At 39.0% G+C, this 17,902-nt stretch overlaps 2 protein-coding genes and 1 long non-coding RNA gene across 4 annotated transcripts; 2 read left to right on the top strand and 1 right to left on the bottom strand.

The window, feature by feature from the left end:
- Positions 1-2,130: 2,130 nt before the first annotated feature.
- LOC126607250 (1-aminocyclopropane-1-carboxylate oxidase homolog 11-like) lies at positions 2,131-4,497 on the top strand. Its single transcript, XM_050274779.1, has 3 exons — positions 2,131-3,094; positions 3,456-3,708; positions 4,124-4,497. Exons 1-2 carry the CDS (start codon positions 2,255-2,257, stop codon positions 3,702-3,704), a joined length of 1,089 nt encoding a protein of 362 aa, XP_050130736.1. The 5' UTR covers positions 2,131-2,254; the 3' UTR covers positions 3,705-3,708; positions 4,124-4,497.
- Positions 4,498-4,893: 396 nt separating this feature from the next.
- Positions 4,894-12,368, top strand: LOC126607248 (1-aminocyclopropane-1-carboxylate oxidase homolog 4-like). Of its 2 annotated transcripts, XM_050274777.1 has the most exons (3): positions 4,894-5,472; positions 10,064-10,480; positions 12,025-12,368. In XM_050274777.1, exons 1-3 carry the CDS (start codon positions 4,951-4,953, stop codon positions 12,271-12,273), a joined length of 1,188 nt encoding a protein of 395 aa, XP_050130734.1. In that variant the 5' UTR covers positions 4,894-4,950; the 3' UTR covers positions 12,274-12,368. The 2 variants fall into 2 exon arrangements, with proteins under 2 accessions (XP_050130734.1, XP_050130733.1); XM_050274776.1 differs by lacking the exons at positions 10,064-10,480; positions 12,025-12,368 and adding an exon at positions 7,094-7,439 and having other exon boundaries at positions 4,924-5,889.
- Positions 12,369-13,279: 911 nt separating this feature from the next.
- On the bottom strand, positions 13,280-15,133 carry LOC126607258 (uncharacterized). The gene is made up of 2 exons (XR_007617541.1): positions 14,817-15,133; positions 13,280-14,673 (listed from the first exon to the last, which is right to left on the bottom strand). It is a non-coding gene; the product is annotated as an uncharacterized LOC126607258 (long non-coding RNA).
- Between the last annotated feature and the right edge of the window lie 2,769 nt (positions 15,134-17,902).

Genomic DNA, 17,902 nt, shown 5'->3' with positions numbered 1-17,902 from the left:
TTAAATGCTGACGTGGCTACCAAATGTCTGCGACGTGGCAAATAAAATAATTTTTTTTAAAAAAAAAAAACCTGAAATTGGAAGAAGACAAAAAAAATAAAAAGGGGTTCGAACCCAAAAGAAGGAGGAAGAAGAAGAAAGAGGAGGAGGAGGAGGAGGAGGAAGAAGAAGAAGAAGAAAAAAAAAAAAAAAAAGGGACCGAACCCAGAAAAAGGAGGAAGAAGAAGAAGAGAAGAAGAAAGAGGAGGAGGATGAGGAAGAAGAAGAAGAAGAAGAAGAAAAAAAAAAAAAAGGGACCGAACCCAGAAGAAGGAGGAAGAAGAAGAAGAGAAGAAGAAAGAGGAGGGAGGAGAAAGAAGAAGAAGAAGAAAAAAAAAGAAAAAAAAAAGAAAGGGGTCCGAACCCAGAAGAAGGAGGAAGAAGAAGAAAGAGGAGGAGGAGGAGGAAGAAAAAGAAGAAGAAAAAAAAAAAAAAAAAAAAGGGACCGAACCCAGAAGAAGAATGAGGAAGAAGAAGAAGAGAAGAAGAAAGAGGAGGATGAGGGAGAAGAAGAAGAAGAAGAAGAAGAAGAAGAAGAAAAAAAAAAAAAAAAAAAAAAAAAGGGTCCGAACCCAGAAGAAGAAGAAAGAGAAAGAGAAGAAGAAGAAAGAGAAAAAAAAAAAAAGGGATGGAACTAGGGGTGGGTTCGGTTTTTTGCCAAAACCGAAACCAAACCGAAATTTCGGTTCGGTTCAATTTTTTTTCGGTTCGGTTTTTTCCGGTTCGGTTTCAGTTTTTTGTTTTTATTTTTTTTCAAAAAATTAAAAACATTGAAATTTTAAATTTTAACATATCCAATACAATCATAACATAAACATTCTAACTAGAATCAAAGACAATGAAAATAAACATTTAAAGTTGAACTAAAATCATCAATCAAGTCTTTCAAAGTCCAAACTAACAACCTCACAACACAAAAATCACACAAAAATCGTACAAATGACTTAGAAAAGTTAAATTGTATGATGTTGTTCAAAGATCAGTGTTGTTTGCTTGTAACTGCATGTTGACAACTTGATTAGTAAAGGTAATGCGTGGGTGGATTTATTTAGTGTGTGTTGGATTCTTTTCCATCACAAATTACCCAAGTAATCTACCCAAAATAAATGTTTCTGGATTATGTTACATGTTATATGAGAGTAGATTTGGAAAAGAAAGCTGGCGCAGAAGTAGACAGTGCTATGGAGATGGATGTAGGTACTTCGGGAAGAGGTTTGGTTCCAGAACCTTATATGGGGGAGAAATAATAGGTTAGGGTTTAGAGTTTTTATAGGCCTTTTTTTAATATTTTGAGCTTAAAGTTTGGCAACACATTGGGTTAGCACATTTTAACTTACAAATTGGGTTTAGAAAATAATACCCAAAACAAATAATTAAATAAATAAAATAATTTAATTAATTCGGTTCGGTTCGGTTTGGTTCGGTTTCTATATCATTAAAACCGAACCGAACCAAAAGAATTCGGTTCGGTTCGGTTTTTTCAATTCGGTTCGGTTTTTTCGTTCGGTTCGGTTTTTTCGGTTTCGGTTCGGTTTGGTTTTCGGTTTTTTTCGGTTTTCGGTTTTTTGAACCCACCCCTAGATGGAACCCAGAAGAAGAAGGAGGAAGAAGAAGAAGAAGAGAAGAAGAAAGACGAGGAGGAGGAGGAAGAATAAGAAGAAGAAAAAGAAAAAAAAAAAGGGTCTGAACCCAGAAGAAGAAGAAAGAGAAAGAGAAAGATAAGAAGAAGAAAGAGAGAGAAAAAAAAAAGTGGCAGATATGTTTTTTTTTTTTAAATTAAAAAATTATTTTATTTGCCACGTGGCAGACATTTGGCAGTCACGTGTCATATATGTGGCAGCCACGTTAGCATTTAACAGATCCATGGATGAAAAATATAACGGTTGTATGAAATTGAAATAAAATAGTACTTGAGATATGAAAGTGAAATGTTTTAAAGATGTTGTATAAGATTGCAATAGACCTCAAACTACTATGTAATTTACCCAAAAAAAAAAAGAAAAAAAAAGAAACCCAATTAATAAATAAGCAATTGTGGGAGTGGGAGCCTGTGAGTACGTGTTTAGTCAACTGTACTGTACTTGCCATCTAACAATTCAATTCGTATTATTAATTTGCTCGCGCCGGCCGTATCACTCTGCTAATTAAATGCTAACCCACAGTTTTTATATCAAATCAAGAAAGAGACACCAGAGCTGAACTCTACAGAGCAGGCATGGCGGCGACCACCGTGATTGGCGAACACGACTACGACAGAGCTCAAGAAATCAAGGATTTCGACAACACAAAACTCGGAGTCAAAGGCCTCGTTGACTCTGGCCTCACCTCCATCCCCCGCTTCTTCATCCACCCACCCGAAACTCTACCCGATACAAAATCCGATTCCCAACAAACACCGATCCCCACCATCGACCTCGCCGGCCTGCACACCCATCACCGTTCATCCATCGTTGACCAAATCAACCAGGCGTGTCGAAAGTTCGGTTTCTTCCAGGTCACAAATCACGGAATCCCGTTGGCAGCTCTGGACCGTACGATCTCAGCCATCAAGGCCTTTCACGAGCAGCCGGCGGAGGTCAAAACACGGGTCTACCGTAGGGATACGGTGACGGGCGTAAATTATGCCTCCAACTTCGACCTCTACAGCTCAAAAGCCGCCAGCTGGAGGGACACGCTAGCAGTTAGGTTGGGCCCCACGCCGGCGAATCCTCTAGAGGTGCCTGAGATCTGTCGGGATGCGGTTGCTGAGTGGGATCAGGAGATCCAACGGTTGGGAGGCGTGCTGATGGAGCTGGTGAGCGAAGGACTGGGATTGAATGCGTGGAGATTGAGGGAGATGACGTGTCTAGAAGGGATGATGATGGTGGGCCACTACTACCCCTACTGCCCGCAGCCTGATCTGACGGTGGGGATTGCGTCTCATTCTGACCCGGGAGTTTTGACCGTGCTGCTTCAGGACCAAACGGGTGGATTGCAGGTTAAATACGGTGAGGGTTGGCTGGATGTGAAGCCGGTCCCCGGTGCTCTTGTTATCAACGTCGGGGATTTACTTCAGGTAACTGTAGTTCAACTACAAAACTCAGTGTCGAAAATATTAGTATTGGTGAAAATATCAAAGAATATATCGTATCAATTTCGATATTGACTGTTTTCAATAGAAATGATGAAAATTTAATATTAAATTTAGAGAATTTCAAGCACTGATTTAGACGAAATATAAGAATTTCACCGATATTTAACTGAAATAAGTATTTTCATACTTTCTCGTTTTACTTTCTTCTGTTGTTACGATTCCACGGGAATATATAAGCTTTGGTATTTCAATTTTCCAGAATTATATGCAAGGTGGTTGTTCGTGATTTCTTAACCTGTAACTTTCATTGTGTCACAAGAACGAATCTTTGGTTGACTTTCAGATTATGTCCAACGGAGAATACAAAAGCGTAGATCATCGGGTGTTAGCTAACCCAAAACGCGAAGCACGTGTGGCAATTGCAGTGTTCTTCAGGCCAAGTAATACAGAGGATACGTATGGTCCACTATCGGAGATGGTCTCGCCGGAGAAACCGGCACTTTACCAGCAATTTACGTTGTCAGAATTGCTGCAAAGGTTCTTCAAGAAAGGATTGGATGGCAAAGCTTTGGTCAATCACTTTAGGCTGTAAAACGGTATGAACCATTCACTATTGTATTTTGCAGCTGTGAATCATGTTATAGTTGGCCTTATTTCTTGATAGTGCTGATCATGGATTTGGTTTTGGCAATTATTAAATTACATTAGTGTTTTTTATTAATTTATTAATGTTTGATAGTTCTTAGTTTCCAAGTGTAATTAGGGGTGAGCACTTGAAACCGAAAACCGAAAATATAATATGGACTGAGACGTACTGCACCAAACAGTTCAGTTTTTGTGATTTTGAAACGGTTTCGGTTTGAAACCGAACCGCAAGCTAAAAAACAGTTTGGCATTGGTTCTTAATATCTAAAATCGAACTACATGGTATAAAAAAAATATTTGTGGGCTTCAAAAAGTTTCGAACAACTAATGTAATTTATATTGTTTATGTTTTTGTATTGTGTAAAGTTGGCCAAGTTGAATTCAAGTATCGCCTCTTTTACTCTAAATCCAACCACAATAACAAGCTTCAAGAAGATCTCAAGCTTTTAGTTTACAAGGTTCAGTGGCTGCTCATCCATTGGTTCACTTTCATAACGTCCAAGATCTTCCGAAGTATCGCTGATAAGCCCCTTCACAAGCTTAAAGGCCTCATAAGCTCTAGAAGAGTAAGTGTCGAAAAGGAAAGCGAAAGGGTTGGACAATGCAAAGTAGGAACTTGAAAGTTGAAACACCAAAACTTTTTTGTTGAATTACATGAACAATTTATTTTTTGGGGTTGTATTACGAATGCCATAACTCAATTATGTTGTATTAATGACCTAAAACATTTAGTTTGCAAATGGTTTGAAACTGAAATAAAAAACGTTTGAAATCGAATCAAACCGCAAATAAATGATTTGGTTCTATTTCGATTCAAACTTCAAAACCGTACTGAACTAAACGTCACCGATGATTTGGTCAAAATATCTCTCTTCCAAATCGAACCAAACCGCAACCAGATGGATTGGTTCTATTTCTGATTGACATTTTGAGAATCTGAGATGACTGAGAATTTTCGTGTTTCTACAAACCTTTCAAAGTTTTCTGAAATTACATGCTACTCCATAGGGGTGTTAGTAAAATAGATTTAAACCTCAAGGGTTTTATTGTAATGTTCATAATTTATGGACTATTATGAAAAAAGAACAAAACACTAGGGAGCGAGAGTGTAATTTACCCGTTAGCAATGGAGATGGAGTTCTGGGGCAACACGTCTTATCCGAATTCTCTCCCACCAAAACCATTATTTATTCATGCACAGTGCCTGCTGCCTAAATCCAGGGCCTCTGTATCATCCTTTCGGACTTTGTGGTAAGCAATTTTCTCTGACCGGAAAAAGAGAAACCATGGCGGCGAACACCACGATCGGCGGTGAACGGGATTACGATAGAGCTGAAGAAGTCAAGAAATTCGACCAATCCAAGTTCGGGGTTAAAGGCCTCGTTGACTCAGGCCTCACCTCCATCCCCCGCTTCTTCGTCCACCCACCCGAATCTCTACCCGACCCCCGACACCATACCAAACCCGATACCCCAATCCCCACCATCGACCTGGCGGATCTTCACACCGATCGCCGCTCCTCCGTCGTCGACCAAATCAGCCGCGCCTGCCGAACGTTCGGGTTCTTCCAGATCACTAATCACGGCATCCCATCGGTAACTCTTGACCGCACGATCGCAGCCGTCAGGGCCTTCCACGAGCAGCCGACGGAGGTGAAAGCGCGGTTCTACCGCAGAGAGATGGGCACGGGCGTATCGTATATCTCTAACGTGGACCTATACAGCTCAAAAGCCGCCAGCTGGAGGGACACGCTTCAAGTGAGGTTGGGCCCGATTCCCGCTGTTCCTGAAGAAGTACCGGAGATTTGCCGGGAGGATGTAGTTGAGTGGGACCGCGAGATCAAACGGCTGGGGGAGGTGCTGATGGAGCTGGCGAGCGAAGGCCTGGGATTGAACCCGAAGAGGTTGCAGGAGATGACGTGTCTGGAAGGGAGGGTGATGGCGGGCCATTACTACCCGTACTGCCCGCAACCTGATCTGACGGTTGGGCTTACATCTCATTCTGACCCGGGAGTGCTGGCCGTGGTGCTTCAGGACCGCATGGGTGGGCTGCAGGTTAAGTACGGTGACGGTTGGGTGGATGTGAAACCTGTTCCCGGTGCCCTCGTCATCAACGTTGGGGATTTTCTTCAGGTAAATTCTATTTTTAACTCTTACTGCCTGTGAAAGTAACCCTATGCCATTTAAAATTCAACGCTTTGTTTTTGGATGTGAAATTGACTAAAAAAATGAGTGTTTTACACATCTACAAATGATCAAAACGACAACATATCAATACAACAACAATTAAGTCATATTCCACTAAGGGTCAATTTGCGATTATTGTGTTTTTTTTATAATAAATTGCTTGTTTTGTACTTTAAGAATAATTAATTGCAAAAGAAAGTAGTTGAAAGTTTGATAATTTGTATTTTTAAAAGTGTTGTGGGTATATAAAATAATGTAAAAGCAATGTTTATAAATAATGTCATTGTTTAAAATTAATGAACTTATTACCGGAGTTAAAAGTATTTCAAAGGTTCAACTTCGCTTTGTATTAAATCGGCTTTTAAGAGCAACCTACGTGCTCTTTTTTAAAACTGTTGTTTGACTGCTATTATTTTTAAAATAAGTAGTATATTTTATTTTTATCAAAGATTTTTTTTACTGCTTAACTTTAAAGTAAAACAATTTTTGGTGAAAAAAAAAAGTAATATCAAACTAGGCCTAAGAGGGGTTAGATGTATGACCTTTAAAATGTTATTGTGCTCAGTTTTGCACGAAGTATTCCGTTTGCCCCAAGTACTCGAAATTTTATTTTTAAGTCTCTTTCTAAGTCTTCTACGTTTTTTTGCCTTTGTTTAATAGTCGTTCTTGCCAGAGCATCTCTATCACGTGTCGAAATCACTTTAACCGATTTTCTCTTTAGCAATCAAACTTTGTATCTGCATTCAGTAAATTTCCCTGCTAGTTTATTTGTTATTAGGCTTAATTGTAGAACTGTTAAATTGCAGTTTGTTCTTGGTGTTAAGGTAAACCCTACCTTGCCCCTTGAGTAATGCTTTGAGTTACGATTTGCTCCAAGCAGTAAACTCAATCTTAAATTTCTTTAAATTTGATGAGGTCGTAGTGGTACTATTTTAACGGAATTTTAGATGAAATTATACATGAAATGCCATCAATTTTAACCAAAATTTTGGACGGAGATGATGACAAGGAGCAAAGTCGAACACAAAACATAAGTAAAGGGGGGTAAAGTGAGAATTATCCTTACTTTTGGCGGGCAATAGAACTATTTCGCCTTTATTTTGTTTGCTGTTTAACCGAAACTCAATGTAATGGTTTGGTTCGTTTTCAGATTGTGTCCAATGGTGAATACAGAAGTGTAGATCATCGTGTGTTGGCGAACTCATCCCGTGAACCCCGTGTGTCAATCGCTGTGTTTTTCAATGTGAGTAGAAGGGATGACTCATACGGGCCATTGCCGGAGCTGGTCTCCCCGGAGAAACCAGCGCTTTACCGGCAGTTTACGCTTTCAGAGTTCATGCAAAGGTTCTTCAATAAAGGGTTGGATGGCAAAGCCTTGGTAAATCACTTTGAGCTGTAAAATACTACTATATGACCAGAACTGAAGTATGACCCATTGTATTTGAGAGGTGTGTCCTCATCTTTATTGTAATAAAAATACGAATTGGATTATCAAATGTGGAGTCTGCTTCGACAATTAAGAGCATTCGTTCACATACTCTTAAGTTCGTCGTTCTACCCGTAGAAATAATGGGTTGCCCTCTCATGCGGTGGCGGAGGCATTGCCAAGCCGGGATAAATGACTTTGAGAATTACCAAGCCTACGTGGTGAGCTGGCCGAGTAACTAATAAGCTAACTACGTTATTCGATTGTGTGCGGGGCGTGCCAACTTGCCGGCCGAGCTTGGTTAGGTAGTAAAATGTGTTGATGTCGCGTTGGGTGCACTGTTGACTTCTTGATCTTGCGATTGCGGCCGAGGAAGGAACATGTCTTAACCTTCGTGTTCTAGAGCCTGAAGACAAGGTTGCTAGTTCTGCGAAGTTCACAAATCGTCAGCACGAGGTTCGGTCTGAGTAATTATATTCGTGAGAGTATAGGTACACCGTACTTGTATCAAACTATACGAATACAAAGACTCGAAAATGATAAATGTCTTGATAGTAAATGTGGTTTGGCTGTCGGAATGCCAAACTCTAAAATATACTTGTGAATATCCAATCATAAAATAAAACTCGGCGTCCTATATGTCGAGCCTAGGACCTGACCTGTAACACCTCACTTAGCTGAGAAGGCTAATGAGATGACATCTACCAACAAGGACTTGGAAATCCTTGTTGATCGAGACTTGAATAAATAATCAGTCGGTCTCGAAGTAGTGCTGTCTATCCAAATTGAATGTGCTCCTCAGTCGGCTGATTCCATGGTTATAGTGTTGTCTATCCAAACTGAAGATGTCGCCGGTTGCCTTCAGGTTTATTCAAACTGAAAATGTGTTGGCAGGAAGAAAGAGGAAGAGGAAAAAATCTCAAAGTTGTTAAGAAGCTTTGTGCAGGGCAATTTATGTGTTGATTTGAAAGGGTTGATGAGATGTTTGCAACTTTGTATTTATTGCCGAGTCTCCTTGATCGACAATCCAATAGAGAACTTTTCCGAATACACTCCAAAAACAATATCAAAATAACTAATATTATCTTTGACACATGCAAAAATCTACCAAGTCTCCTTATGCCCGTGGATTTCTGCAAAAGCAGACATAAGCATCCTTTTGAAATCTCAAAGTACCCTTTCGCATGACATGCATTGTGATCAATTCTTATAACTTCAAACTCATCTGACAACATCCATCACCATGCAAAAAGGCCTAGCCTACTTAGGTTTCTTATCTCATCATTATCCAATACCATTATTTTCCTTTTGGTTGACCACTTATTTGTCTGGATGCAGCCATGCATGCCACATACTTTCTTCCAACCACACGCAATCCATGTAAATCTTATCACCCATTCACCATATCATTGTAATAGTTCTAGTTTAAACCGGAATATGCCATTGCATGCGGCATCTCCTTTATTTTTGCTCAGATGCATCCATGTGGCCAAAACCAAAACAACATCAAAACGCGCGCACCATTTTCACTTATATGATAATCATCCCATCCTGCATGCTTCATTATCTAATGTCGTACCTTAAAGCATATCCCCATATTCCATCATCATTCAAATCAATTGGGATTTAGACAAATATTAGGTTTAAATAATTTAATATAATATTAAGAGATAATATCATAATTAAAATCATAATATTATTTCTCAATAATAATTAAAAATCATTTCAATCACTTTATCATTAAACGGTATAAAATTCTGTTCATTTAACAGCCTCGATTACTCAGACTGATAATGTAAAATTGGATCCAAACAGATATTAAACAGGAGGGACTCGAGAGTTTGTGTAATGACTTTACATTTTCTCTGCATTTTATTGGTTGCAATTGTTAAAACCTTATCATGACCCATTGTGTTAGGACTACACAATAGTTTAGGCACTTGTGCTCTTTGTTTTGGCTAATAGTTTAGGCACTTGTGCTCTTTGTTTTGGCTAATGAAAATAATAACAAGGAGATTAAATTTTGTAAATTAAATAATATAATTACTGATAATTAAATTATTATTTAAACGTTGATTAACATGTTTATTTTTAATTTGTGACGTCTTATTTGATTTACTAATTTAATTTAAAAATTAAGTACTGCTAAGAAAACTAAATTTAAAGACTAAAATTACAAATTAAATAATATATCACAATATAAATGAGCGCTTCCATCAAATTAATAAATCAATCATCCTCTCTACTTTCAAAATCATGACGGGGGTGGCGATGGAGAACACCGTGATCGGCGAACTGGATTACGATAGAGCTAAAGAAATCAAGCAATTCGACAACTCCAAGCTCGGAGTCAAAGGCCTCGTTGACTCTGGCCTCACCTCCATCCCCCGCTTCTTCATCCACAGGCCCGAATCTCTACCCGACCCCCGACACCATACCAAACCCGATATCCCAATCCCCACCATCGACCTCGCGGAACTTCACACCCATCGCCGCTCCTCCATCGTTGACCAAATCAGCCGCGCCTGCCGCACGTTCGGGTTCTTCCAGATCACTAATCACGGCATCCCATCCGTAATCCTGGACCGCATGATCGCAGCCATCAGGGCCTTCCACGAGCAGCCGACGGAGGTGAAAGCGCGCTTCTACCGTAGAGAGATGGGCACGGGCGTATCGTATTTCTCCAACCTGGACCTCTACAGCTCAAAAGCCGCCAGCTGGAGGGACACGCTTCAAATGAGGTTGGGCCCGATTCCGCCGGTTCCTGAAGAAGTTCCGGAGATTTGCCGGGAGGATGTTGTTGTGTGGGACCGTGAGATCAAACGGCTGGGAGAGGTGCTTATGGAGTTGGCGAGCGAAGGGCTGGGATTGAATTCTAAGAGGTTGCAGGAGATGACGTGTCTGGAAGGGAGGGCGATGGTGGGGAATTACTACCCGTACTGCCCGCAACCTGATCTAACGGTTGGGCTTACATCTCATTCTGACCCAGGAGTGCTGACCGTGCTGCTTCAGGGTCACATGGGTGGGCTGCAGGTGAAGTACGGTGAGGGTTGGGTGGATGTGAAACCTGTCCCCGGTGCTCTCGTTATCAACGTTGGGGATTTTCTTCAGGTAAGTTCCATTTTTACCTTTAACTACGTGTGAAAATATATTGCTTTACTTTCTGCCCACTGCCATAAATTGCATACAAATGGTCTTTTGTTTTTTTTAATTCAACTCATTTTATTAGATATATGGTGTATCGGACAATATTTTGAGCAGCACAGTAAAAAATTTCTTTAAAAACTGAACACTTTTTTTTTAGGTTGTGAAAAATACTAAAAAATGAGGATTTTACAAATTTACTAAGGGATAGGAGACTGAATTTTGTAAACTAGATGACATAAAAGTTGATAAGGGATTATTATTTAAGTATAGATTAACGTGTTTATTTCTTATTTGTGACATTAATCATTATTAAAATTTAAAAGGGTAATGCTATGTAGTATACATTTTGAGACAAAATTTGCAAATTAAATGATATTTCACTAATAAAAATAAGCAAGTTTACCAACACTTAAGTAATAATTCTACCTTCTCCCTTAAGTGATGTTTTTTGTTCCAAGTTGCTCATGCAGTAAACGCCATCTTAAATTTCATTAAATTTGATGAGGTGGTAACAATAGGAAAATTTTATTTAAACTCATTTAATCTCTCTACATCCAGGTTAAATTTTAAATGTGAATTGTCTTTTTTATCAAATTCCATTATTACCATTAAGTACAAGATGAATTAACCATAAAACTAAAATTTATCAATAAATTCACACCCAATACTCAAACCCTACCATCACTTAATCCAGATATTGTAGAATAATTAAAAATAATAGGGTAAACTGTCATTTGACTCCTTGAACTATTACTCCAGTTGAAATTGATCACCTAAACTATTTTTTTGGTAAATTAACCCCATGAATTATTTGAAATCAGCCAATTGACCACGTGTCGGTAGATTCCATCCATTATTTGGTCAAATTCAGAGGAAAATTAGTCTTTCCTTCATCAATTCTTACTTGCCAATTATAACCATCAATAAACTTATGACATTTGAAAACAAAATAAAATGTAATGACAATATGAGATGGTCTGTTATATACGTTTGGTTTTTTTATTTTATGTTATCTCATTATGCTATATGTTTTTGAATTATTCCGTGTCCATATGTTAAAATTTTATTGGTGGTTATAACTGATAAGTAACAATTGATGATGAAATGATTAATTTGCCATTGAATTTGACGGAATTGATTTCGCAATCTATCGGCAAGGGGTTAATTGACTGATTTTAAATAGATCAGGGAGCTAATTTACCAAAAAAATTGTTTAGGGGTCAATTTCAACTAGAGTGATAGTTCAAGAGATTAAATCACAATTTACCCAAAATAATATAGGTATAAAGAGTAAACTAGGTGTAGAAAGAGATTATACGATGTCAAAAGAAATTCCCCACAGAATTTTAGATGAAATTAGACGGCAACGTCATCAATTTTAATCAAATTTTGGACGGAGATGAGGGGGCAAAGTGAGAATTTTCCTTCCTTTTGGCGGGCAATAGAGATTTTTGGCCTTTATTTTGTTGGCTGGGAAACTGAAACCAAATGGTTTGGTTCATTTGCAGATTATTTCCAATGGTGAATACCAAAGTGTAGCTCATCGTGTGTTGGCGAACTCATCCCGTGAACCACGTGTGGCCATCGCTGTGTTTTTTAATTCGAGCAGAAGGGAGGACTCGTACGGGCCATTGCCGGAGCTAGTCTCCCCGTTGAAGCCGGCACTTTACCGGCAGTTTACGCTCTCGGAGTTCATGCAAAGGTTCTTCCAGAAAGGATTGGATGGCAAAGCTTTGCTAAATCACTTTGAGCTGTAAAATACTACTATTTGACCAAAACTGTACGAACCATTGTATTTGAGATGTGTGTAACTTATCTTTACTATAATAAAAATTAGCAGCATTCATGGGTAGCCCTCTAATGGGAATCGAGGTGAAATTTGAAGAGAAATAACAGCATGGCGGCAGTGGCGGTGGAGAACACCTTGATCGGCGAACTGGATTACGATAGAGCTGAAGAAATCAATCAATTGTGCGTAACATTGCAAAGTCGAGTAATCAAAACAGCTCACATATCCACTTTACAACAACCAGCTGATATTTTCACAAATTGGGTTTTACTATTGCGAGGTTTTGTGGGTTTTATTACTAATGCATACTTTCGTTAATTTGAGGGAGAAATTCAGGTATGACAGAACTTACAGTAATTAATTCATACAGCTTCAAGTACAGGAGCTGATGATTTCTCAAGTCCCCTAAAAATTGATTGCATTTGATTAGGGGAGTGAATGTTATAGATCCCTTGTTTCGCATTGTTGCTCATTCAATTCACTTACCTTTATGGTTAAGTGGCTTAACCCCAACTATGTCGTTGACATCCTCTAATGGAGTGCCTCTTTTTACAGATGATAGTGTTGTCTTGAGCCTTGACCATCTTGGAGGGACAAAAAAAATATATCATTTCGTTCACTTATATTATAACATGTAGAGTACCGTTTGAATACCCAACATTTGAACAAATCTCTCGAGTATTGGAGTTGTCTAGAATATGTGTATATCTTCTCGTCACAAAATCGAAATTGAATAATTGAATAATTGAATAATGCTTTGGTTAATTTTTCAGATTATGTCCAACGGTGAGTACAAAGCTGCTCTTCATCGGGTGTTGGCAAACCCATACCGCGAACCTCGGGTGTCAGTTGCAGTGTTTTTTAGTCCAGGCACTCGAGAGGACACATATGGCCCATTGCCGGAGCTGGTCTCGCCGGTGAAACTGGCACTTATACCGTCAGTTTACTCTTGCAGAGTTCATGCAAAGGTAAAATAAAGGAACTAAAGACAAATCTTTGCTAAATCACTTTGAGCTGTACAAACATCAATGACTAAAGCTTCCAAATGAAAACAATGTGGGTTCTAATCGAATCCAAACGATTTCTGACCTACACAGATTTCAAACCAAACTTGATATTTTATTATCCAAATTTCCTTGGTGTTTAATCCTGGTTTCCTCCACCCCCAAACCACTCTGACATCTCTTCATCGTCGGTTGAATCAGAAAGCTCCAATCTTTTTGAAATTTTGACATACCTAGATTCGTTATTGTTTGCCTTATGCGTCAAGGCGCCTTTGCTCCTCTCTAACATCTTCAACTTCCACAAAGTCCCTTTTTTGTGGATTCTGAGACAGTTCCGTCTTACCTCCTGAGACGGGAAAAGCCTACTAACCCAGAAGCCTCATTCCATGAGTTCGAACGATTGCAGGCGTCATCTTCTTAGTAGAATTCAAACTCTTCAACTTCTTAAGGTAGCCTCCGTCATCACATACAGGTTCAGCAGAAATCTCCGAAGAATGTGCTGCCTTTGGCCTTTTATGATCGCATTCTAAGCACACCATGTTTCTCTTAAAGTAGAACCTGCACGAAAACAGATCTCTAATCACGTAAGGTAAATTAGAAAAACGGAACCACTTGAAACTGAAGCATTGATTTCCAAATCGAAAACGAAAGAATGCGCATCCCACTTGCGGGGATTTATCTGCCGGTTTGGAGTCTTCTCTTTGCATTGCAAGCATCTACATCTGAAAGGACATTTACTCTCTAAATCTCAATAAGAAATGGAATTACAGAAGAATGTTAAGATTTTAGCATCCATTAATTGTCACATATCCAGTCCCCCTTCTTCAACGGAAGATGTTATTGATCCTCTCTTAGTCGTGTCAGTCCTTCTTGGAAAATATCATCACAACGAAGGCACTTGATATTTCTAGCAAAGTTAAGGAAGTTGCATCCGCTGAAAAAAAATATTATTGAGGATAAAACAACTAATCAAGATTCAATAATCATAAACTGCACGATCAAGCTGTCAAATTACATGGGGCCAAGCCAGTCGGCTGGCTTCATTGGAACTTATTTGGCCTTTTTCTTGTGGAATTGAATGGTCTGACACCAAAGCGACCCTCTTTATCCTTGTAGTTGTACACTTTGGGGGATTGGAGTCAATGTTCTCAGTGCTGTACTCAAACTCTACCATCTGTTTGAGTAGCCGTCTCACTGATTCTTTGACCATTTTATTTAGACATGGCTTGTTCTCCACTGTACCAATAACGGGATCAAGCCCATACGTTAACAAGAAACGCATGACATCCACAGTGCGGCCACCATCTTCCCGTGCCTTCACGTATGTTCTCTCAGTCTCCTCTCAAATTGCAGGAGCTGCAAACCTACTAAAATGCCTGTTCTTATTAGATATGACAATTCCAACTTATATCTTAAGCTTGAAGTACAAAATATTGAAAACGAGAGAACTAATATTGGATCAAAAGAAGACTGATAATATAGGCTCATTCAAATAAGAGGAAATTACTCAGATATTAGGCGCATGCATCTCCTTCATCAACACCCACATAAGCCCTTAGACGCTTTCATGAGTTAACTGTTGTGTTTGGCTCATACATTTGTGAGTAATTATGAGTCATGTGTTGACAACAATTGAAGACATGGTGACTACCACAATCCAAATGCCTTTCGGCTTGTAAACTAAACAAAGAAGTGGACATCATCATGTAAAGACATAATCATGAGTAAAGACATCATCATTGTAAGAAAAGAGAAAAGGTAGTGCTTTTTCTTTAATGATTATTCAAGACATCATGATGTTGGGAATAAAATATGAGTGTGAGTGACCTTATATTGAGAGTGCATTCGGATGAGAACGGGTGGTAGAAAAATATAGAGTGAGAGTGAGAAACTCTTGGGGAGAGTGAGGTCATCTCTAACCGAAGGGTCCAGAGGGCCAGAGGGCCGAAAATAGCCCTAAAACCATCTCCAACCGAGGGCTAGGCCAGAGGGCTCTGGAATCTGGGAGGGCCCCACGGGATCAGAGAGGGCTGGAGGGCTGGAGGGCTGGCTGCTTTCGGCCAGCCAGCCAGCCCTGGGCTGGCTATTTTTTTTTAATGTTTTCCTATTGCTGTCGGTTATAACCGACAACATTAAAGAGATTCTTTTTTTTTAATAGTTTGAATGTTTTTTAATATAACGGCTAGTAGCTGTTGTATTATTAAGCCCTTTTTTTTTATGAATTTAAACTTCTTTTTTTCCCTTTTTTTTTCCTTTTCATATGAATCAAATTTTGTTTCATATTTTTTTTCAATTCTATTTTACAAAATTTGTTTCAATTTTTTTTTAAATTCTATTTTTTTCCTATAACTTCTATTTTACAAAATTTGATTCATATTTTTTTTCATATAACTTCTATTTTACAAAATTTGTTTCATATTTTTTATTAAATTCTATTTTTTTCCTATAACTTCTATTTTACAAAATTTGATTCATATTTTTTTTCATATAACTTCTATTTTACAAAATTTGTTTCATATTTTTTTAAATTCCATTTTTTTTCCTATAACTTCTATTTCACAAAATTTGTTTCATATTTTTTTTCAATTCTATTTTTTTCCTATAACTTCCTAGGCCATTTATACAACATTACATTAAATTAAGTAACATGAAACAACATTAAACAATATGAAACAACATTAAATAACATTGACCAACATAAAAATTATACAATATAAAAAAACATTTAACAACATGAAACTTAAACAACATTTTTAAAAACATTTAACAACATAAAACTGAAAAGCCTTCTCCATGCTTCTTTTGGCCCAAAGATGTGCAACAAAATCCTGTTGTAGGTACCTATTTGTGGCATGAGAACGTATCATTCTATAGCGCCTCATATACTCATTTATAGAGATACTACCAGTTCTTGGATTGAAAGGCAAATTAGGCCTATCATATATTTTTGCTAGAGCCCTTCTTGACCTATTTGGATCTTCTTGGTCATCATCACACTCTCCATCAATATACCCATCTCGCTCATCCTCCACTATCATATTGTGTAATATGATGCAAGACATCATGATGGAGTTCAAATTTTCTCGACTCCACCCTCTTGCCGGTTCGTTGATAATCTTCCACCGTGCTTGTAGAATACCGAAAGCTCTCTCAACATCTTTCCGGTATGCCTCTTGGTGTAAGGTAAACAACTTTTCTGCATCATTCCTAGGGTTTGGAATTGCTTGGACAAGTGTCGCCCACTTTGGGTAGATGTCATCTGCCAAGTAATACCCCATATTGTATTCACGACCGTTGATGTAGTAGTCAAGTTGAGGTGCTTTACCTTCCGTCAAGTTATTGAAGAGGGGTGAACACCCAACAACTGTAATGTCATTTTGGGATCCAGGGACTCCAAAGAAAGCATGCCAGATCCATGTGTCATATGAGGCAACTGCCTCTAACACAACAGTTGGCTTTCTCGACCTTCCGCTAAAGCCTCATTGCCATCCAGTGGGACAGTTCTTCCAATCCCAATGCATGCAGTCTAATGACCTTATCATGCCCGGAAACCCACGATCTTCAGCTTTGTGAAGGAGCCGATTCAAATCTTCTTGATTTGGCTCTCGGAGGTACTCGTCTTTGTAAACCTGAACAATTGTGTTACAAAATTCTTCAAGAGTATTAAGGCATGTAGACTCAGACATACCATGGGTTTCATCCATCGAATCAGCTGAGGAGCCATATGACATCATTCGGAGTGCAACAGTAACCTTCTGATGAGGTGAGAAATCAGGGCGGCCTGCTCTGTCCCGCTTCTGTCGAAAGTATGGATTGACCTGCTGGACATCACGAAGTAAACGCTCGAAGACATGACGCCTCATCAGGAAACGACGTCTGAAATCCTCTTCTGTGTACACCGAGTTGGGGTTGAAGTAGTTGTTCATCAGATTGGCATGCGCCATCGCTCTGTTTCGTGGTTTGTAAGAGCGACCAGCAACAGAGCCACCCCATTGAGGTTGTTCCTCAGTTGGCTGACACACCATGGTTGCCGCCATGTTTTGTTTGTTGCGCCTTACTTGAACTTCTTCATCAGACTCCTCATCTTCTCGTCTCATTTGCGCCCATTTTGCTTCCAATTTGGAATTGGATGAGGACCCCCAATTGGAATTGGATGAAGATCCAAAGTTGGAATTCATTGCAAACTTGAATTGAAAGAGATTGAATTGCAAGAGATTGAATTGAAATAGATTGAATTTAAAGTTGTGTGAATTATAGCCCAATATCCACCCTATTTATAGCAAAAAAAAAATTCAAATCCAATGGCTAGCTAACGTCAGCATGATGTCAGCTACCAACGGCTAGCTGACATCATGTTGACGTCACCTAGCCGTTAGATTTGAATTTAAATTGTAGTTTTTAAATAATAAATTATGTTTGGCCCTATGGCCCTTTGACCCTCGGTTGGAGACGGTTTTTTGTGACAGGGCTAAAATGAGCCATTTGGCCCTCTGGCCCTCGGTTGGAGACGGAGGCAAATATGGCCATGTACTATTCATTAAAATATTAATATCTTGGGGAATCTTGGAGGGCCAGAGGGCTCAAACGAGCCCT

This window comes from Malus sylvestris, chromosome 16 (genome assembly GCF_916048215.2).
Source record: "Malus sylvestris chromosome 16, drMalSylv7.2, whole genome shotgun sequence".
Classification (NCBI taxonomy): Eukaryota; Viridiplantae; Streptophyta; class Magnoliopsida; order Rosales; family Rosaceae; genus Malus; species Malus sylvestris.
Note: the sequence above shows the minus strand (reverse complement) of the source record. Positions and strands in the feature narration are given on the sequence as shown.

What these genes read in the sequence shown, in the direction of transcription:
- LOC126607250 (XM_050274779.1), top strand. Translation starts at nt 2,255, where the DNA reads ATGGCGGCGACCACCGTGATTGGCGAACACGACTACGACAGAGCTCAA. An exon ending in ACGTCGGGGATTTACTTCAG is followed by an intron (nt 3,095 to 3,455) that starts GTAACTGTAGTT and finishes GTTGACTTTCAG; the next exon opens with ATTATGTCCAACGGAGAATA.
- LOC126607248 (XM_050274777.1), top strand. Translation starts at nt 4,951, where the DNA reads ATGCACAGTGCCTGCTGCCTAAATCCAGGGCCTCTGTATCATCCTTTC. An exon ending in CGTATATCTCTAACGTGGAC is followed by an intron (nt 5,473 to 10,063) that starts CTATACAGCTCA and finishes TCCAACCTGGAC; the next exon opens with CTCTACAGCTCAAAAGCCGC. An exon ending in ACGTTGGGGATTTTCTTCAG is followed by an intron (nt 10,481 to 12,024) that starts GTAAGTTCCATT and finishes GTTCATTTGCAG; the next exon opens with ATTATTTCCAATGGTGAATA.